We start from the raw sequence: 24646 nt of genomic DNA on the forward strand, positions 1-24646 counted from the left end.
TTTTTTTACAACAGAAAGACAGAGACGTGGAACAGGATGAGAACGAAAACGGGAAAAACATTATTTACAACAGAAAAACAAGGTACAGGACATACTACACAAGGAAAAATCCCCTTCATCAGCTGTCGCTAGTAGACTTAGTGTGTTTCGAAGGCAAGACAGGACATGACTCGTCAATACTAGGCCTTCCTGTGAGAGAATTAAAATGAAATAACCTCGCAGAGGGGTAAAACAAGCACGGAAAAAATGTAACACAAACAGGACGTAACAATAAAACTGCACAATAAAATACAAGATAAAAATACATGTACAAGAAAATACAAAACGAGAAATAAAATACAATACGAGAAATCAAAATAAACAAGAAAACAAACGAGAAAAACAAACGAAGGCCTTTGTTCTGGCTGGGATGGAAGAGGTTCTGGCAAGCGCATGGAAACATGACTGTACGGTTTGAAAGCAACGTGCAAAAAGGATTAGCAGTGACAAAAGTGAGGAGGAGTGAGAGAGAGAGAGATAGATAGAGGAAGACACGCAGCTGAGAGAGAGATGAGGAAGAGGAGAGAGAGAGGGGAAGGTAAAGCAAAGGGAGAGAATTTTGCGTCATAATTATATAAAACAATACTGGGAGGATAAGAAATGGAACGAAGCGAAGAATCAAACGAACCCGACGCGAAGCGCTGTCAGACAATAGTGTAATAAATAAAAATATATGCATACATACAAACATATATGTACGTACCTACATCTACATGTATATATACATGCATATATAAATATATATACGTACAGGACACCACAAAAAGAAGTAGAAGTCAACAGAAACGAAAACGGAAAAGCCATTTTTTTACAACAGAAAGACAGAGACGTGGAACAGGACGAGAACGAAAACGGGAAAACATTATTTACAACAGAAAAACAAGGTACAGGACATACTACACAAGGAAAAATCCCCTTCATCAGCTAGGGCTAGTAGACTTAGCGTGTTTCGAAGGCAAGACAGGACACGACTCGTCAATACTAGGCCTTCCTGCGAGAGAATTAAAATGAAATAACCTCGCAGAGGGGTAAAACAAGCACGGAAAAAATGTAACACAAACAGGACGTAACAATAAAACTGCACAATAAAATACAAGATAAAAATACATGTACAAGAAAATACAAAACGAGAAATAAAATACAATACGAGAAATCAAAATAAACAAGAAAACAAACGCGAAAAACAAACGAAGGCCTTTGTTCTGGCTGGGATGGAAGAGGTTCTGGCAAGCGCATGGAAACATGACTGTACGGTTTGAAAGCAACGTGCAAAAAGGATTAGCAGTGACAAAAGTGAGGAGGAGTGAGAGAGAGAGATAGATAGAGGAAGACACGCAGCTGAGAGAGAGATGAGGAAGAGGGAGAGAGAGAGGGGAAGGTAAAGCAAAGGGAGAGAATTTTGCGTCATAATTATATAAAACAATACTGGGAGGATAAGAAATGGAACGAAGCGAAGAATCGAACGAACCCGACGCGAAGCGCTGTCAGACAATAGTGTAATAAATAAAATATATGCATACATACAAACATATATGTACGTACCTACATCTACATGTATATATACATGCATATATAAATAAATATACATACAGGACACCACAAAAAGACGTAGAACTCAACAGAAACGAAAACGGAAAAAGCCATTTTTTTACAACAGAAAGACAGAGACGTGGAACAGGATGAGAACGAAAATGGGAAAAACATTATTTACAACAGAAAAACAAAGTACAGGACATACTACACAAGGAAAAATCCCCTTCATCAGCTGTCGCTAGTAGACTTAGCGTGTTTCGAAGGCAAGACAGGACACGACTCGTCAATACTAGGCCTTCCTGCGAGAGAATTAAAATAAAATAACCTCGCAGAGGGGTAAAACAAGCACGAAAAAAATGTAACAGAAACAGGACGTAACAATAAAACTGCACAATAAAATACAAGAAAAATACATGTACAAGAAAATACAAAACGAGAAATAAAATACAATACGAGAAATCAAAATAAACAAGAAAACAAACGAGAAAAACAAACGAAAGCCTTTGTTCTGGCTGGGACGGAAGAGGTTCTGGCAAGCGCATATATGATATATATATATATATATATACATATATATATATATCACCAACAAATGAGTAAAAGAGATTCTTTATTAATTACATTGATTGCTTTGACCCATCTTGCATCAATCTCTCATGGGTGAGATACTGTACAACTGGTTGTGGTGCATCCCATGGTATAGCTGTCTCTTGTCAGTCACTTTTCAAAAGGTACTTTGCTCAATAAGCTTGGTTTTGCTAGGTTCTATTATAGTGCATGTTGTTATTTGCCTGTAGCTGGTTGTATACAAGTTTCATGGTTTGGAATGATATAAATATATATATATATACACGCACACTCACACACATGTATATATTTTCAATAATTGGAATACTTAATTTCTTTCAGGTCACAAATGCTGTTCGTAACTGTTTGAAATATAGTCCTTCTGGTCAACCAGACACGGCAATGGGAATTGGTGTAGCACTTTCTCCAGCCCCATCTTCCTCAGTAACCATGTCAAAATCTGCCATTACAAATGCATCTTTCAGAGCCACAAAATTACCAGGTAACTTATATTTCAATATTTTAATGATATAGTTTCAGAAGTTTTTTTTGTTTTTTCTCTTTTTTTTTTTAATAAAATCCCTGCACACTGATTATAAGGCAAATACCTTACAATTTTTGTTATGACACTCTACAAGTTCAAAGCCTGCCAATGTCACCTTTTCCTTTCATCGATAAGGTAAAATAACCGTCAATTGCTGGGGGTCTATGGTATTGACTAACCCCTCTTGTCTAATTAAATATATTTTTCTGAATTTCATCCTCGTGCATTTACAAGGGAGATTACTCTATAATTTTATTTCGTTTTTGCATTTGGTTTGCAAGATTCTTTATATGAGTTCGTGTGTTGAAGCATATTCTGTTGTGTCTGGGGAGAGTCATTTTCTTTTTGTGCCTTATAATGTAACACACTCACCGGTAAAATTTCTATTTATTTTTATTTTTGTAAAATTTTTCGTTGCGTCTTGCAACCTTTTCAAGACTATTAAAATGGTTGCAAGACGCAACAAAAATTTTAGGAAAATAAAAATAAGAAATAAATGGAAATTTTACCAGTGAGTGTGTTACATTATAAGGCACAGAAAGAAAATGACTCTCCCCAGACACAACAGTCTATAATTTTAATTCTACTTAATTCTAATTCTGATTTCTGACATTTTCACAAGGTCACACTTGGTAGGTGGGGAGAATGTAGTTCATTAAAACAAAGGCTTAGTCAGCGGGACAAACGTTATGCCTATGATCATTTTTAGGATATCTGTGTTTGAAAATGGAGACCCAGCACAAATACTTGTCACACTAAATACATTCAGAGTTTAGGTGGTAGTGTTAAACCAGACAATAAATTTAGTCTACCACACAAAATTCAGTTGACCCAGAAACCTGGTTAGCACTGTTCTGTCAATCCAAGAAAGATGAATGGCAAAGTTATCTCTGTTGATGTCTTAACTCAGAAGAGTCCTTGTAACTAAATAAGTACTCCTTGTCATTTTGTCTGCACCTCTCAGTTTCATCCAACTCACCACTCTATATTAATAGTTCCATTTATCCACTACTGTTCATCTAATATTGAAGTATTGGAGCAGTGCTTTCCAAAGGATTGAGCATGTCAGAAATTTTTAGCATCAATGTTTACCCTACTCTTTTACTTGTTTCAGTCATGTGACTGTGGCCATGCTGGAGCACCGCCTTTAGTCGAGAAATTCGACCCCAGGACTTATTCTTTGTAAGCCTAGTACTTATTCTATTGGTCTCTTTTCCCGAACCGCTAAGTTACGGAGACATAAACACACCAGGATCGATTGTCAAGCGATGTTGGGGGGGACAAACCCAGACACACAAACATGTACATATATATACATATATACGACAGGCTTCTTTCAGTTTCCGTCTACCAAATCCACTCACAAGCTTTGGTTGGCCCGAGGCTATAGTAGAAGACACTTGGCCAAGGTGCCACACAGTGAGACTGAATCCAGAACCATATGGCTAGTGAGCAAGCTACTTACCACACAGCCACTCCTACACCTAAAATGAAATGCTATCTGTCAGAAGTGGGATTCGAACCCACGCCCACATTCGTGGACCAGCATGCTCAATGTTCCGGTTAAGGTGCATTACATGTACTTTGAGTCTGGCACCTAAGACCACTTGGCCGTTCAATTTTTTATTTTTTATTGTTTTGCCATTGGTATGCATAGATATTCGTTTGTGTGCAAATTTTGTTAGTTTTTGCAAAGTATGTACTCATCCATGTGAGCATCCATCACTCAAATGCTATATCAACGATTTTATCTTCAAAAACTTCGTGTGTTTGAAATAATTATTTGTGCATTTGTTGTAAAATATACATGTACACAATGCACAAGCGCACAGCTTAAAGAGAACATTGTATGTCTGTGATCCAACCACTGTCCTTTTTTTAAAAAATAGTGTATCTTGGACTATCTTATCAAATATCTCCTTCTTTTGTAAGACATTTGCTTCACAACCATTTGGTGTGAATTCACTCCCACTGTGTGGAATCTTGGGCAATTGTCTCCTACCATATTGTCAGGCTGACCAAACCATTGTAAATGTATTTGGTAGACAAACTGATAGAAACCCATCATCTGTGTGTATGTGTGTGTGTTTCTCTCCTTCTTTTGACGTCATAGTACAATAGTTGTAAATGTGCCTCACTGTTACACAAGTGTTGTTCATTTCCAACCTTCCATGGATGCCTGTCCAATCATTTTGGAAATAGTACCTTGTTTGGAAGCAAGTGAGGATTGACTACAGGAAGGGCTTCAACTGTGCTTCACTGGCTCCCGCTTGATCCCTGCAAAAATGGAAAAGTAGAAGTTAAAACGATAGAATTAGGGTGAGTTAAACAACTAACATCTGTCTCTCAAATTTCTGGTCTTGTGCCCATGTTTGAAGTAATTGTTTTTATCATTTAAAAAAAAATTAAATATTCAATCTACATTCAAAGGGATATCAGATAAATTGCTTCGAATATGATAGATAAAGTGGAAACTTTAATCACATCGATTTTTAACAAAGGAAACGCAAAACAAACTATAGTAGTTTCTACTAAGCAATTAAAAAAAATCACCTATATTCTCCCAGGTGTCTTATAAGCTCTGTCCCTTGATTAAAAAAATATCAGAAGGTGTCATTTAATTTATAATTTTCTTTTTAAATATAAAATCAAATCAAAAAAATATATGAATACGTTGATACTTTTCACCTCTGACTGGTATCATTTTACGTTAGATTATTAGCAGTTAACATCATTCAGAATTAATCTTATGTCACTTTTACTTCAAGGGAGACAACTTCATTGGCAATTTGAAATGAGAGAATTTGCATTTTTTATTTTTTAGCTGTAGATCTATGCTCAAGCTACTCCAGCCATAATCACCACTTCTTTTTGTTTAGACAGTGTTTCTAGGACAAATTATCCAATATGTTATTTCTTTATAGATAGTAGGCTGAGATTTGAGAAATATTTGACGTCTAATTTTGGCAGATCAAGCGATCTTATAAACTCTATTAATTGAAGTTTCCTGTTGGTTTGAGCTTAAAATATTCAATCATTGATTTGTATTTCTCCGTTACTGCTAAAAGGCAAGGGAAATAACTTCGGACATATCAAATTGATATGAATTATTTTTTTAATCAACCATTTAAAGTAAATTATATACCTTATCTTTCATGGGAGATAATTTTTTTGACACTTTCTGTGTTATATGTAAAATACAACACAATGTTAGTAAAAATAGTTGAGCACTGGTCTTATATCTTCATGTTCCTTGCCTTTTAACCTTTTTTTTTCTTAGCGAGTCAGAATAACTGCTTGCAATATTCCATTTCAATGAATTTGTCCTACGTCTAAAGTGATCACATACTAATATAGTAGAGTTATTAGAAATAGCAGGGTCAAATTCACTGAATATTTTGTTGTATTGGCATACTGCCCTACCTAATGGTTTCAGGTTCAGTCCCATAGTGTGGCACCTAGGCAAGTCTCTACTACTCTATATTACAATCAAAGTTTTGTGAGTTGATTTGGTTGACAGAAACAGAAAGAAACCAATCATGCATGTGCCTTCTTGTCTTCACATTGTGTGCAATACTTTAAAAAACTCCTATCACATATGTGGTGTCATTTGTTTCTGGTTTCCCATGATGCAAAACCATGTCAGGTGATGGGGGAAATAATATCTTGCTTGGAAACAGGTGAGGAGGGTAACAGTAAGGGTACCTGGCTGTAGAAAATCAGCCTCAGTGAATTCCGTATCAACCAAGGAAGTATGAAAAAATTGAACATTGGATTGATGATGATGGTGATGATGATTGCAGTATTTGTTCTGGTTCTTTGCCTCTTAAGTTCAACTTCAGCTGAGGTCAACTTTGTCCCTCATTTTCCTGGGTTGATAAAATAGAATACTCATCATCATCATCATTTAACGTCCAATTTCTATGCTGGCATGGGTTAGACAGTTTGACTGAATACTGGTAAGCCAGGGAGCTACACTAGGTTCCAGTCTGGTTTGGCATAGTTTCTATGGCTGGATGCTCTTCCTAGTGCCAACAACTCTAAGAATGTAGTGGATGCTTTTTACATGCTACCAGCACTGGTGCCATTGACAAGACACCAGCTTTGGCCACTAAATTAAATACCAATATTTAATTTAATATTCAATAGATCTGTCCCACCAAATTTGTGATCTTTTGTCTCTATATTAGAAATCAGTGTTTAGTTATGCTTTTATGTCCTGGTTCAACACCTGTTAGAATCGATTTTTATTCCTCTGGAGTTGATAAAATAAGTGTATTATTTCTTTCAGATTCAGTTTTACATGTAGTCAAAATAAGTAACTATTATCATATTTTTATATTAACTACTGTTATTGTTTTTAAGGAAGGATGTTTGAATATTTTCTTCACAAGTTATTTTAATTAAAAATTACTTGGATTGTTTATAATCAAAGGAATGCATTTGAATTGCTGAAGAATAAAAACTGTTAGCTTCATTTTATGGCAAAAGAGAATAAAATATAAGACAAGATACCGTATATAGCTACCTAATTTGGTGGTTCTGAAAATTTTTATGTTCAATGAATGCCATAAAATATTTGGTGTTACTTTCAAACACCAAATATTTTGTGACAATATAAGAAGAACTATTTAAATTAAAAGTAGAAATCTAAGTTGCCATATGAATACAAAGCTGATCCCACCCATGCTAGCATGGCAGACGGACGTTAAATGATGATGATGATGACATATATATATATAGTATTGAATATATTGTTAAATATTCATTTATGTATATTTTACATATATTTACATAATGCAAACATCTATATAGAATTCAATATGTTGGTTAGAGTGGATAGATATTTCTATTTCTATTATTATTATTATTATTATTATTTTTATTATTATCTTTTTTTTTTCTTCTTTCAAACTTGCCAAGTGTCTTCCCGACTCCTAGGGCAAAGAAACTCATAGTATACATTGGTAGGCCATTAAACTAAACTCACTAGATCATTTTTTTTTTTTTTTTAAAGTTAAATTAAAATACATGGGTAGTAATAGTTCTCACATCTGTGGGACTTTCCAGTACATACAGACTGAACCATTTCTATCCTTAGAAATAAGATGGGTAGTAATAGTTCTCACATCAGGGTATGGGTATAAAATTGCCAATAAAAAAATAAGCCATCTATTTTATATGGATGACTTAAAACTCTATGGTAAAGACGATAATGAACTTGAAGGCCTATTGCGCACTGTGAAAGCATTCAGCGATGACATCGGGATGGAGTTTGGGCTTGAGAAGTGTGCCAAGGCCACTTTCCAGAAAGGGAAAGTGAAGACCACAAATTCAGTCGTGTTACATGTTGACACAGTCATAAGAGAGCTTGAGCAAGAACAAACATACAAATATTTAGGGATAAATGAAGGCTCTGGTATTCAGCATGCAAGCATGAAAGAGAAGATCAGGAAGGAATGTTATAGGAGAGTTCGTGCAGTCCTGAAATCTGAACTAAATGCACATAACAAGGTGTTAGCTATAAATTCCTTAGCAGTTCCAGTTGTTACTTATAGCTACAATGTGTTGAACTGGAATATGAATGAAGTAAAGAATATAGATAGGAAAATATGCAAGCTGCTGAGTTGTAATAGGATGCACCACCCAAAGGCAGACGTAGATTGCCTTTACCTTCCCAGAGCCCAAGGAGGTCGAGGCCTGATCCAATTTGAACTAGTTTACAAAACAACCACAATTGGACTGGCCAAATATCCCTCCTCACATTTGCCAATTTGTTCTCGTCCAAATAGGGCCTACTGTCTTGATTCCGTGTTCTCCATATACTGTAAGAGTTTGCAGTGTGTCTCTCTTGAGATGGCCGACCTAATGCATAGTAATAAGCGTATATTACTTCTTTATACTCTTCTCGGGTCCATTTGTTCCACTTCATTTTTCTTTCTGTGGTGGTTGTGGTGGTGAACTTGAAGGGCTCGAGTTGGGGAATTTCCCGTTCAAGTGACCATCCATGTCCGTATTTGGAGAAGAGTTTGTGCCAGTTGATGACTTTTTGATCTCAGGCTGGCTCTTCCCTGGGGGACGCGCTTCCAGATTAACCATAGGACAAGCGATTTGGTATACTGATTTAGTTTTCCTTTTAGTTTCCAAAAACATTTTGGTGCTACGATAATGTTATCATTTTTGAGCTTTGATTGGCTCGTGGGGAGACGGCCATCATTGCCGTTACAATTATAATCGTACCATTATAGCAGCCTAGTTGGCTTATTATTGTTATTATCATCACCTTTATTATCACTATTATCATTATCACCACTATTACTATCATCATCACCACTATTACTATCATCATTATCATTATCACCATCATCATCATCAGCAGCAGCAATGATATTGTTTTATGTGTAGTCACAGCAGTATCTTATTATTGTTATTTTTGTTTTTATCATTATCACCATCACAGTAGTGTCTGTCTGTCTCTCTCGTTGACTGGCTGGGTGGTTGGCTGGCTGGCTGTCATCAACGCCAGAATTCTTGCCTGTCAAATAATACTTTCATATTTGGTTAACATCTAAAGAGCCGAGGTGAGGTTTGTGTTGGCTGAACTCTGTGAGTGTGTGTGTGTGTACGTGTGTGTAGATAGATAGATTATCAGCACTATTACTATCATTATTATCATCACCACCATCATCACCATCACCACCATCATCATCTGTGATATTTTTTTATTATTATTATTATTATTATTATTTTATTATTATTATTATTATTATTATTATTATTATTATTATTTTGAGTGAGAGAGCAGTGCATGCCATCAAAGTGACACTGGGATAAAATATACAAAGCCCAGTGTACCCATCATGGTTACCTGTCCGAAAAGGGTACACCTGGCACATGTATCACAACCTTAAGTGCACGACACGGTGATCTCATATCAAGATAACCAGCACATGGCCTTGCAGGTGGGGCTCAGTTAGAATTTTCTTCAGGTCAAATAGCCCATCCTACTCAAAAGGTCTCTGAATAAGGGTTGTTTGTTGAACGAAACACCTACGTTTTCAAAGGTGAATTATCCAAACCCCAAAGACCCCCACTGAATACATGGCTATGATGCTCCCCCACTACTTCTGCTCATGATCAAAAATGCACATATCATCAAACTAACAAGCAAATCTGTGGTATTGAACAGAATATTTACTGTAGCCCATCTTTTATACCAAGACAAAACAATATACATGATAGCACTTCCAATCAGTTAAGATAAGAATCCATGAGAGCCACTGCCTGGTACTGCATCTGGGCATTTATTATTATTATTATTATCATTATTATTATTATTATCATTATTATTATTATTATTATTATTATTTTATTATTATTATTATTATATTAAACAGTGGCAGTCTACTTTATGTAGACTTTCAATGATAAAATGTGTGTGTGAGATTGAGAGGGAGAGAGAGAGAGTTGCAAGTGCATTTTTAGGTTTCTACCAACCAATTCAATGATTTTATTAAGATTCAGTGTACAAGAAGTACCTGTGCAGATGAATAATTCCGAGTGGGTGTAGCGCGCACTGCATTACCCCCACCTATTGGCCCAAGAAGACTTTCACCGGTGTGACATGAGAATTGACAAAACTGGGAACTTCCAAGGCCTCAGGTTTTATTTTGGAGATTTCCTTCTCCTAGTAGATTACCAACCAAAGTTAAAGAGCTTCTACCTGTCCATGAGGTAAGCTATGAGACACCAAACTGACACCCAAACGCTACATAGAGTGATTGAATATCTTTCCAGTGTCCGACACAAAGCAGCTCATATACAAACAAAACATGTATGTATATATATATTCAGATGAAAATTAAATGGAATTTTTACACTTTTCTTTGTGCAGATGATATTTCAGTTCCAGATGACGAAAATGATGCATCTGCCAAACCTCTTCCAACCATTGATGAGGATGCTGACAGTCCAGGGGAAAAGTCTAATAATAAACCATCCAGTCGACCACCAAAGAGTGCCCGCAAATCTGATAAAGCTAAAAAAGAACGGCGTTGCAATTCTGAGACCAGCGAACTTCCATCTTTACGGTCTTCAGTATTCAATGGAGAAAGTAGTCTGAGTGATATTTCTGTAGCAATCATTAAAAATCGTGAGCGAACAATTGTAGATAACTTAGAGATGACAGACATGACACCAAAAATGCCTCCTACATCTAGTAGTGTTGATGACTCTATCATGGCCGCTGCTTCAGGATCACAAGATGACAGTGACAAAATGCACGGTCCGGTCAAATACAAAATGCAGTCTTCTAACAGTCTTGGAAAAGATATGAAACTTGCTTAAAGTTGGCAGCAGTCACCTAGCAATAACATAAGCCATGGGACTTGATATTTGAAGTCTAGTCTCAGCAACATCAAAAATAAGTGACATCGTGTTACAACCATCTGTTAAGTATTATTACTGTGATTCCATATTGTTTGTAATTTATCCTCTCTAAATGATTATGAGTTGTTATTACAAAAACAAAACAACAAAAAAATGGTAAAATGGTATTTGTAAGCATTTTTTGTTTGTATTTTTTTCCCATTTTAGTTTCTTCACAGTTCACTTCACCGAGATTTGTCTAGTTTGGAAATCGTGGTTTATATATAGAAACTTTATCATAAAAAGACACCACTCACCCATTCCCTTGCAAGATTATATATATATATATACACACACACACACACACAGAGAACACATATTCTAGTTGTATCTTGTAATTCAACAATGATGTATCTTTGAAGCTTCTTGTATTATTACTTGTGTTTCACATTACCAATTATGCAAATAACTGAAGAAGTGAAGTGGCATGACAGTATATAAGCAAAGATATTGGTAAACACATCAGTATATGATTAGACTTTAAGATTTGGTTAGTTGCCTAAAAACATTAGAAAATGCATTCCATATTCATCTATTTCATTATCTTACACAGAACATGTGACATAATATATTTACATACAAAAGCTTATTTTCATCTTTTCAGTTTCATATGTGTAAAACTCAAAAGAAAGGAAAATGTTTGTTGTTACGAGAGTTTTACTGTTGAAGAATAACTGAACTTATTTTTCCCAATAAGTATTCTCTTCTGGAGTATGGTCGTGCCATTGTTAGGGAAATAAAATATTCTAATTGGTTGGTATTTGGAAATTTCTCAATAAACATCAATGTTTGCATTTGTAAAATTTTACCATTTCAATCTTTTGTCCAAAAATGCTGAAGACTGGAATAAAAGTTTCTACTTCTCCAAAAGCAAAGCATCACACCTTTTTAGGCCATTAATATAGCAGGGCATGTGTTCTACAGTAGACCAATTGATTTAGTAATAGTTTACAGCAACATCTTTTAAGCTCAAAATGTACTTAACCCCTCACCCATTTTCACAGCACCTCCTGGTCCCTGGGTGACTTTAGCAGAGTCCTGTCTGTTGCAAGCATTTGAGATAGGTCTCTAGTTTAGGGAGTTTTGACAGCTCTGTAAAGGTTCACAGGTACTGCCTTTATAACTGACAATAAGATAAAAAATATTTTGGATATGAATTGGTGAGCTGTCTGAATATCTGAATGTATACATACATATGCTGCAAGAATCAATATAATACTATAACTGCTTTTTACAGTTTTGAACAAAAGATTACAATTGGTGAATCCTTGTAAGCAGTTCCATTGATATTTATGGAAAAATTCCAAATACCAACTGGCAGAAATAGTTTATTTCCCATATAATGGATTTGCCAGATTTTGGCATTACACTGTCACATTTTTAAGCAAAAGATAGTATTCAGTTATGCATCAGTACTCAAAACTGTACCACAGAAACCTTCCTTGTTTTTTTTCACACATATATTAAAGACATGAAAATATCAACCGTTGTTGCATGTGAGCAGATGTTCTTTTTATGACAATTGAATAGATGCATTTTCTAATAGTTTTTCAACCACTGATTAAATCTCAATGACTGCTTATGTTTTTATGATAATTTTTGCTTATATATTGTCATGTTACTTCTTAAATCATTTAAATAACTAATAACATGAAATATAGAATAAGATTTCAAGAAGCATTGAATTCAAATAAAATATACAAACTTTACATGATATACTATGTACTTGTTTGTTTGCAATTCAAAAGAAAACTTCACCAATCCCTCTCCCACTCTCTATGTGTGTGTGTGTACATGTTTATATATATTTACACATATATAAATATACATCATATATATGCCTATATGTATTTACATATATATATATACATATGTATGTGTGTGTGTATCTATAAAGTACCTTCCATTTTTAGATGATATACATATAAGATTTTCCTTCTAGTGATTGGGAATTTATTGTTTTCTCTTTTGTATATATTTTATTATGAATGATCATTTTCATATTTTGGTCTGAAATTCCTGATCACGTTTGGAAATTGTTGTTAAATGTTACAAAATGTCTACCAAGTTAAATTTGGATTAATAGGACAACAGTATGTAAGGATATCTTTGAGTATCAAAATTGTTGCATTCTGAATTTATTGAAAAAAAAAAAGAGAAAAATTTTCATCTTTCATTTTAAATACCATAACTCAATAAAATAACATTACAAAATTAGATTAAAAAATTATACAAAAACACTTTGTCAGAATAAGAATAACAAAATGTGTTGACATCAGGTAACTTACAGAAAAATATCTCAAATATGAGGGTAGTTTGTTTAAATGCAAAAACCTAAAATTGAACACAACCGTTTGTAGTTAGAATTTTAAAATTAAAAGTTCTTACTCCAGAATATCTGAAAAGCTCAGATGATGCAAAGCAAAATGGAAAACCGAAAAACACAAAGAAACACTGTTTTATCTTTATTATATTGATTCTGACTCGTTCTTCTTGGTGGTAGCAGTGTCCTAATCACTGGAGCAGAATGCACTGTTGTTTTAATATTTCTATTTCTACTTTTCTTGTCCCAAGTGATGAGAATAAATTCTGTTTACAATTTATAAAGATATGTTTTTTTGTTGTTGTTGGCTTTTTGTTATTGTTTCATTTCTTTATATTGTAAAATTACCTTAGATTTATTTATTTACTAACACCAACTTGCACAATATGAAGACAAATTAATGGATAGATTTATTTATGTCCATATTTAACTGCACATATTTTGTTGTTTATTGGCAGGACTCATAATTCTATACGTCTGATTTATGTAACTGTGAGAAATGGGTGCTAGATTTCCTGGGAGTGTTATCTGAAGCTGAGAACTGTATCCTTTGCAGAAGGAGATTAGTTACCTAGGTACTTTAGGCATGGCAACACCCCAATGAGTGAAATAGTAAAAAAGTAAAAGAATTATTTTAGAAACTAAATCATAAGCGCAGAAGTGGCTGTGTGGTAAGTAGCTTGCTTACCAACCACATGGTTCCAGGTTCTGTCCCACTGTGTAGCACCTTGGGCAAGCGTCTTCTACTATAGCCTCGGGCCAACCAAAGCCTTGTGAGTGGATTTGGTAGATGGAAACTGAAAGAAGCCCGTCATATATATGTGTATGTGTGTGTATATGTTTGTGTGTCTGTGTTTGTCCCCCCAACATCGCTTGACAACCGATGCTGGTGTGTTTACATCTCCGTAACTTAGTGGTTCAGCAAAAGAGACTGATAGAATAAGTACTAGGCCTATAAAGAATAAGTCCTGGGGTCGATTTGCTTGACTAAAGGCGGTGCCCCAGCATGGCCGCAGTCAAATGACTGAAACAAATAAAAGAGTATAACAGTATGATTATGAGGCCTATTGAATATAATGGCAGTGTAGGCTATAGTCTAGTCACCCAGATGATACATGAAGGAGTCATACTCAATGACTGGTTTAGCAGCACCATAGTCAACTGCTATAAAGGAAAAGGTGATGCATTAGACAGGAATAATTACAGAGGTATCAAATTGTTGGATCAGGTGATAAAAGTCACTGAGAGGGTCATAGCCCGACTAATTAGGGAGAGAATTAGTTTAGACGATATGCAGTTTGGGTTTGTTCCAGGGAGAAGCACCACTTTCTGGTAAGACAGCTGCAGGAGTAATTTCAAGCCAAAGATACACCTCTGTACTTGGCTTTTGTTGACATGGAGAAAACCTTTGACAGGGTTCCCTGATCTTTTATCTGGTGGTCAATGTGGAAACTAATATAGGTGAGTGGTTAGTGAGAGCTGTACAAGCTATGCACAGGGACGTTATCAGTAAGGTGAGGTTTGGCAATGAGTATAGTGAAGAATTCCAGTTAGGAGTAATGGTCCAACAAGGATCAGTCCTCAGCCCCTCTTATTCATCATAGTCCTCCAGGCAATGACAGAGGAAGTCCCTGGGAGCTCCTCTATGTTGATGACCTTGCTCTAATAGCTGCGTTACTACCAGATCTAGAAAAGCAAAGTCTAGAATCGAAGGGCCTTAGAGTCAATCTAGTAAAAAGCCAAAGTCTTAGTAAGGAGGAAGGCAGACAAACCACAAATCCTTTCAGTAGATAGCTCTGCTCGATCTGTAGGAACGGTTTAAGTAGAAACTCCATAGGAGGTACCCGGGGTAAGCTATGGACACATAAGAAGTGAAGCAATATCAAAGAGTAGTTAACTGGGAAGATAGTTTTTGTGTGTGGCAGATGCACAGGAGCAATAAACACTGAAAATGTGCAGAAAACTGCTTCCATCACATGCCAGGGGCAAAAACTAGAAGTAGTTGATAGCTTCCGTTCCAAGTCAGCAGTGGGGGTTGATGTTCTATGAGCATAGCTGCTAGAATCAGAATAACCTGAGCAAAGTTCAGGTAGCTCCTACCTCTGCTGGTAACAAAGGGCCTCTTGCTCAGAGTGAAAGGTAGACTATATGACGCATGTGTGCGAACGGCCATGCTACACGGTAGAGAAACACGTGTTGTGACTGCTGAGGACATGCATAGGCTTGAAAGAAATGAAGCTAGTATGCTCCGCTGGATGTGTAATGTCAGTGTACATATACGACAGAGTGTAAGCACCCTGAGAGAAAAGTTGGGCATAAGATGCATCAGGTGTGGTGTGCAAGAAAGACGACTGCACTGGTATGGTTATGTGTTACGTATGGATGAAGACAGCTGTGTAAAGAAGTGCCGATTTCTAACTGTGGAGGAGGTAAACCCAGGAAGACCTATGATGAGGTGTTGAAGCACGACCTTTGAACGTTGGGTCTCACTGAGGCAATGACATGCGACTAAGACCTTTGGAGATATGCTGTGTTTGAGAAAACCCAGCAAGCTAAGTGAGATCATAGCTATGGCCTATGTCAGTGTCACATAACTGGCTCATTTAAGAGTTCCCTTCAATCGTCGGACAATGTGCTGCACTTGAGAAGACCTATTGGGTCAAGGAAAACCGCTGTCGTGGTCGATGCCAGTACCGCTTGACTGGCACCTATGCCGAGTGGCACACCTTTCGAGCATGTTCGATGCCAGTGCCGTTGGACTGGCTTCCGTGCTGGTGGAACATAAAAAGCACCATATGAGCGTGATCCATGCCAATGAAGCCTAACTGGCTTCCGTGCCGATGGCACATAAAAAGCACCATTCAAGCGTGGTCGATGCCAGTGCCACCTGACTGCCTCACATGTCAGTAGTATGCAAAAAGCATCCACTACACTCTCTACACTTTCCAATCCATACCAGCATGGGAAGCGGTCGTTAAACGACAGTGATGATGATGTGTAGCTTTGAGGTTAAGAACTTTGCGTCTCAACCACATGGTTGTGGGCTCAGTCCCTACAACATAGCACCTTGGCAAGTGTCTTCAGTAATAATCAAAGTCTTGTGAGTGAATTTGGTTGATGAAAACTGAAAAAGATTCAGTTCTATATTTAAGAGATGAGGAATTATGTACATTATTTACATTTGACGGATATTTGTCCTCATCTTGTTTATTGTTAACACAACGTTTCGGCTGATATACCCTCCAGCTTTCATCAGGTGTCTTGGGGAAATTTCGAACCTTGGTTCTCATTCCTAAGATATTTTTCGATGTTATTATTATTATTATTATTATTATTATTCAGGTCACTGCCTGGAATTGAACTCGGAATCTTGGGGTTAGTAGCCCGCGCTCTTAACCACTACGGTTCAGAGTGCGGGCTACTAACCCCAAGATTCCGAGTTCAATTCCAGGCAGTGACCTGAATAATAATAATAACATTGAAAAATAACTTAGGAATGAGAACACAGGTTTGAAATTTCCCTAAGACACCTGATGAAGGCTGAGGTGGGGGTATATCAGCCGAAACGCTGTGTTAACAAACAAGACGAGGACAAATATCCATCAAATGTAAATAATGAAAAAAAATTCATTACACGTGCGTGTGTGTGTATTTCTGTCTTGATGTCAAGTGATAGTTGCAAAATAAATGCTACAGTCATACAAATGGTTTTATTAATTTTCTGTCAGAACAAGTCTGGAGAAGGTGATTGTTGATGACAGGTATATCTACGTCATTGAATTCCGTCTGATCCACTGAAGCTTGGCCATTAAAATGACGATGATGCATACATACATACATATACATACATACATACATACATACATACATACATACATATACTTATGCAGCCATGCATCACACTGTGTCCTCTATACATTCTTGGATAGGTAACAAATTAAATTTGATGTTATCTGAACATCATATTAGAAACTTTGCATTTAATATGCATTTGAAATATTGCAATGTACTTGCACTGTTTAATATTGGCTAAGATACACACACACACACATGTATGCATATATATGTATATATGTAAGCATATATATATATATATGTGTGTGTATGCACACACATTTATGCACATATATATGCTTGCATGTACATATATATTCTTATGTGTATGTATGCGTGTGTGTGTGTATATATATATATATATATATATATATATATATATATATATATATATATGGGTGTACATGTGTATATGTATGTATGTTTGTATATACAGATGTGTGTATATATATATGTACATATGCCTCTCTATATACATATCTCCCTCCCCTCTCTGTCTCTCTTTCTCTCTCTCTCTCTCTCTCTCTCTATATATATATATATATATATATATATATATATATAGACACATGCATAAAACAAAGCATGATGATGAGTTATCAACGATTTATTTGACTTTCATGCGTTTCAAATAGCCTGACAGGACCCAAGCATTGCACATTCTAATACGCATAGTTAATCGATCCTTCAGCTGCACAACAATACCATACCAAAAGAAAAATTAGGTACCATTGTATTCTTTTCATGGTTAGAATTTTTTGCTCTGATTCTCAGTGATGAATTTAATTGGTGTTTGTTACAAATTGGATGTCACAGGAAATGAACAACATATATGGATTATTGTGGTAAAAACTGAATAATTTAGCTGGGTTCGATTTCTACAGAGTCGCCTGGATGCATTTGAATATCTACATTGTATGTGTGTGTGTGTGTGTGTGTGTGTGTGTGTCGATCTTTGTCCCCTCACAAATTCATGACACCAACCATACTCTACATCTCTAATTCCTTCTCATTTCCTTTAGGACCATTCCGTCTCTTATTCACCCTTGACACCAATTCTCTGTACATCACATAATGAAGGCCTCATTGATTTCAAACATTTCCTTGATTTCTGTCCCGATTCTTAGCCTAGCACGAGAATGGGGACCAACTATGCGAACCTGCTCATTGTCTGTGTTGTGGCCCAAATATTCTCACTGTATGCGGTCGGCACATCGATGAAACGTGTCGGCGCGACCTCATTCTTGCGCGATCATCTCGATTCCTTCCTCTCTTTTCTCTAATCCTTCCACCCCACCCTTGAATTATCCTGCTCTGTGTCTAACATCTGTTAACTTCCTAGATATTTCCTTTGCCATCAGCTACTCCTCTCGTTACCACATCAATCCACTACAAACCCACCTCGCAAACTTCCACTCTTTATCCACTCTCACCCCACCTCTACCCGCATCCTTTCTCCTCGCCTGATCTACCTGACGCACCATTTAACACGCTTTCCACTAACTCCTATCCGACTCCTCTACCTCCCACAGCTTTCCTAGCCCCTTCCTCCCCTCCTTCAAACGCACCTGTAACCTATGCAACTTACTGCTTTGTAGCTTCCTCCCCACCTCCTGACACTCATCCTTTCCCTTACCTTCGTCCATGCTGATGCACCTGTCCCTTTTTCTCCAGCACCACTGTCCCTACAACAGCACAAACTCCTTCATTTGAACCTTTGGTAATTTGTGCTCTCTTTGCCACTCACCACATATTAGACAAACTGGCCGGCGTTAGCTGACCGTTTCGCCGAACAAATTCAAAACATCATACTCGGCAATGATACTCATTTCTGCTCGACTGATCATTCACTGCAACATCTGTCTGCGTTGGAAATAGCATTGTACAGAGGCCACTCGGAATCCCGCCTTCGTCTAGAGCAGGATGTACCTCGCTGTCTAAATCTTCCATCCCTCTTCAGCTAATCCCTTTCCTCCACAGACATTTAAATACATCACAAATCTCTTACCTTCCTACTGACCTCCTCGACTTCTACCCCACACATACCTAGATCGTTTATCTTAGAACACAACACCATTTCTGTTCAACCAGATAATACATCCCGCCACACTCTAGCACCCATATATTCATCACACAGTTCCCAACACCAACCTCTTTTATCACCTCTGTTCCAGAACGACACAACTCCCTCCTGGCGCATAAAAACACACATATAACGACACTCATTTCTTTATTGCCCACAAGAGGCTAAACATAGAAGAGACAAACAAGGGCTGACAAAGGGATTAAGTCGAATCCAGTGCGTAACTGGCACTTATTCGACCCCGAAAGGATGAAAGGCAAAGTCGACATCGGTGGAATTTGAACTCAGAACGTAACAGCAGACAAAATACCTATTTCTTTACTACCCACAAGGGGCTAAACACAGAGAAGACAAACAAGGACAGACAGACGGATTAAGTCAATTATATCGACCCCAGTGTGTAACTGGTACTTAATTTATCGACCTTGAAAGGATGAAAGCAAAGTCGACCTCGGCGGTATTTGAACTCAGAACGTAACGGCAGACAAAATACTGCTAAGCATTTCGCGCAGCATTCTAACGATTCTGCCTGCTTGCCTTCACACTCATATATACGTGCCAATATACACGTATACACACGCTTAAATATGCGAAACATACATGCACAAATTAGCTTCATATATACACACTTTGTCCGACAGCCTCACAGACACTCACTAACTGAAAACAAGGACATACATTTATACTTGCCCGCACACATGCTCACACATAAACACAATGTACATACCCTCAATAGCATCACACACATACATGTATGATGGTCTCATACACCCAGGTAAACAGAAAACAAGGTCACATACATATGTACTCACACGCTACACGCATACAATAGCTTCACATACACACGTCTGATAACCTTATACATATATACATCAGATAACCTTATACACAAACATCAAGTAGTCTTACGCATATACACGCTCATACACAGTATATATGTACACATTACTTCACACACGTACACTCACGGATTTGTTCGCCCACGCACACACACACACACAGACACACAAACGTCATCTCACTATTGTCCTCCTTAGCACCCACGCCTCAATCCTACTTCTTCCTTTTCCGGTCATTTCAGTATGCGGCGTCTGTCTAATTGAGACACACTTATTCTTTTCTCTTTATTTATTTCTCCTTATCTGTTCTTTCCTTAGAACAGCGTAGGTTTGAAACGTTAAAGACTTCTTCCAAACTTCTTGAACGTTTACATGACACGCCCTGTTTTTTTAATTTTTTTAAACCAAATATAATATATATATATATATATATATATATATATATATATATATATAATGTGTGTGTATATATCTATGTATGTATATATATATATATATATATATATATATATATATATATATATATATATTATATATATATATATAATATATATATATATATAATCTGCATGTATGCAGGTATATATATATTGTATGTATAGTGGTGATTGAATAAATCTTTTACTTACAGTAATCTGTATGTGTGTTTGTGGATATATATTAGAGAGAGTGATAAAAAGTTGATGTTTTGAACTACCATGAATCGATCTGAAAATTAGTCTGCTAGGTAAATGTCTCAACACACCTGTACATATGGTTGTGCATACATTTTTATATGTATATTCTATATACGTGCGAATGTTGATGTTATATATGTATATATATATATATATATATATATATATACACACACATACATACATATATACTATTTATATAGTGGGAAACAGCTGTAAACGAATGGAGTAAGCATGTTCTCTCACTTCACTTATCTGTTCCATTTATATGTATTTGTTACACACACATACACAAACACACAGATGTATATATATATATATATATATATATATATATATATATATATATATTATAAAAGCTACTGGGAAAGACTGAAAGTATTAAAACTCTTCTCCCTCGTTTACGTTAAATGTTGGGCTGATTCTCCGTGGAAACAATTTTTTAGTGGCTAATACCATAGTGGATCTATTTTTAGCGCAAGAGTCAACCATATAGTGGTCACTCTCTTATATTTGTGTGTATATATATGTATATATATATATGGTTGAAATTTACAGAAAAACAAAAAAACGAAGACAGGTGTATAAACAACAAACAGGTGTATTAGTTTGACGCTCTAGAAGGTGAGGAAGTCTTTTACGTTTCAAGCCTACGCTCTTCAACAGAAAGGAGCACGAGGAAATAAACAGAGAGAGAATAAAAGAAAACATATATATATATGCATGTACATATATATATATATGTATGCTTGCATATATGTGTATATATGTACATATATGTCTATATAAATATGTGTACTTATATGTATGTATATATATATGTACTTACATGTATGTGTGTATTTATCTATGTACATGTATGTCTATATAAATATGTGTACTTATATGTATGTATTTATATATGTACTTACATGTATGTGTGTATTTATCTATGTACATGTATGTATGTATATATGTATGTACATATATGTATATATATATATGTCTGTATGTACTTATATATAGGTATACATCGATATGTACGTATGTGTATGTATGTGTATATATATATATATATATATATTATATATATATATATATATATATATATATATATAAAGCTTAGATAGAATTTAGATATGTTTCGACCAAAGATTGGTCCAGGACATGTCTAACTTAATAGCACCACCTGATAGGATATATCCTGTTTAAGTCAAGTTTTTTTTTTATGGTCCATTTAAGTAGTGAGTTCTTGTTGAGTGAGTTGAATCTAGGTTTCGGTGGCTTATCCGGTATTCCTTGAAGAAATCAGTCCAGACTCCGTTTTATGGTGATGGGACCCTTTTCCTCTTTGATCTTTTTCGGGATAATGTTAAGAGTGTGTGCTACAAGTGCACAGTCGTCTGCGAAGAACAAATTTTGAATTGTTTACACCAAAGTCTTAGTTTTTGCTTTGAAGTGCGTTGGTAGAACAAGTTACCGCCAGTTCTGTACTCAAACTCCTTCTTTAACACCCTCAAATGTTGTTTCTAACATGACGGAGAAATACAAAGCAAATAAGAGCTGTGCAAGAACACAGCCCTCTTTTGTCCCATTTGAGACTGTGAATGAATCGGACACTAGATCTAACAGAAGCTATCATTCCTTAATGGAAAGAAATGATGACATTGAGCATCTTTTCGGCAACACCCAACTTTCAAAGCGCAACCCAAAGAGCATCCCTAGATAAGATGTTGACAGCTTTAGTTAGCTCTACAAAAGTGACAGAAAGGTCTCAGTTGTGCTAACAAGCCCCTTTCAGCAGTTGCCTTTGGCTGAAAATTATATCCACTGTGCCTCTACCAGGCTGAAAACCACATTGAGATTCAAGCAACACTAAGCTGGCGAGGGCATAATTTAGTCTGTTTAAGATAATCCTTCTAAGGATCTTCCTGGCAACACACTAAAGGGAGATATCGATATGGTTGTCACATTCACAGTTGTTGCTTTTGTGTTCATAAAGATGGACAATAGAAGCGTCTTTAAACTCCTGTGGGACTGATCCTGATTCTCACATAATTTGTTCAGCTGGCGATTGCTACCACATATACATATCTCCTCGGATATGCCATCATTCCCAGACGACTTTCCATTCGTGAGCTGCTTTATAGACTTTTTTTTAATCTCAGCATTTGATGGAACAGCTGACAATTCTTTAAGGACAGGCCTCTGTGGTAGGTTGTTGATCAGTTCTTCACTAACAATTGTGTCCGTATTCAGAACATTTGAAAAAATGCTCTGCCCAGCGCTTCGTGATCTGCTTTTTATTTGTCAGAAGATTACTCTCAATTGAAAGTACAGGAGCTGAGCTACCAGACACAGGCCCCAAAACACCCATTAAATTCTGATAGGATGACTCGGAGTCACATCTGTCCGCAGCATCCTGCAACTCTTGCGCCTTCTTTCGCCACCATGTCTGTTTCGTTTGCCTCAGTTGATATTAGCATGTATTTCTGGTCTTTTAAAACTCGCTACGTTTTGTGGCATTATTTTTATTTGACATCCATTTACAGTCGCACTTGCGCATATTGTCCAAAAGAGGAGAAACGTTTGGATCATTTGAGTCGAACCAATATTGGTGCTTACTGTTAACATACCCAAGTGTTTCACAAGATGACTGAAATAGAGCATTTTTAAAAGCAGGCCACACTGATTCAAGATGCTAGCAAGTTTGTTGTCACAGGCTGTTTGAAATGAGGTTAAATTGTCATTGTTCTTCAGCTTTGTCACATCCACTTTTCGAATTGGTCGAGTGCAAATGCTACGAATAGGTCGTGTCAGTCTATGGTTAGATCAATACTCCCCAATGGAAGATCTCACAATTATTTAATCAACGTGGTGATAATGGTTTGATCGGGGATGCTTCCAGGTAGTTTTGTGGTGGTTGAGGAGTTGGAATCAAAAGTATTGGTAATCAAAAGTCCATACTCACTACAAAGCGTCTGAGTGGGCCTTGCCAACCTCATGCTTCCCTATGACGTCACCCCATATGGATGTATCAAAACCTACGCGTGCATTGAAATCAATAAGGAGAAGTTTATCATGGATGGAGACACCTCTCAACTGGATACGTAGCCCAGAGTAGAACTGCTCTTTGACTACTTCATTTGAGCTCATAGTTGGAACATAGCAGCTAAAAACAGTTGTATATTTATTTTTACCAATGCAGATGCGCAATGACATGAGTCTTTCACTAATGCCAACAGACAGAGATTCAAGACGTTGCACCAAGTCATTCCAAGTAACAAACCCAGCACCTACATCTTTCTTTACTTCCTGAGGCTTACCTATCCAGAAAAATGTGTATCCACCATCAACTTCCTGTTGCTGGCCGTAGTCTGCTAATCTGGTTTCTGAAAGAGCTGCTATTCCAATGTTTTTTTTTCCCTTCAAGACACGGGCAACGAAAGCGGTCATACATTCTGTGTTTTTCTTGTTGTCCTTAAGGGTTCTCACATTTCAAGATGCAATAAAAAGTTTTTTTTGTTTTCGATTTGCTTGATTTTCTGGTGCTGGTTTGGATGCCCAGTGATTTGCACCTAATTACAAGGAGCAATGCGAGTAAGCAATTTTTAGGTCACATTTTCTTGATCTCTCCACCATAGGAAGAATGAAGTGTCATCTTAAACAGGGCTACTTTGTTGTGAAAGGAGGACACGATCACGTAATTACTTGCAGATGTTGTGTAAAGCGACCATCAACATTTCATCACCAACGTAGTTCAAGCTAAGAACTTGCAGTAACATCCACCGCCTGTTCCCG

The 24646-nt window shown here is 36.6% G+C and overlaps 1 protein-coding gene across 2 annotated transcripts in view; it reads left to right on the plus strand.

Moving 5' to 3' along the window:
- Window positions 1–13721, plus strand: part of LOC115223833 (hyccin) — a 374581-nt gene extending 360860 nt beyond the window's left edge. For both annotated transcript variants that reach the window (XM_029794513.2, XM_036515120.1), the window contains 2 exons: window positions 2482–2641; window positions 10578–13721. In XM_029794513.2, the coding sequence (XP_029650373.1) occupies window positions 2482–2641; window positions 10578–11029 (612 nt within the window). In that variant the 3' untranslated portion in view covers window positions 11030–13721. The remainder of the gene's footprint in view (window positions 1–2481; window positions 2642–10577) is intronic.
- The last annotated feature ends 10925 nt before the right edge of the window (window positions 13722–24646 follow it).

Source organism: Octopus sinensis, linkage group LG2 (genome assembly GCF_006345805.1).
Source record: "Octopus sinensis linkage group LG2, ASM634580v1, whole genome shotgun sequence".
NCBI lineage: Eukaryota > Metazoa > Mollusca > Cephalopoda > Octopoda > Octopodidae > Octopus > Octopus sinensis.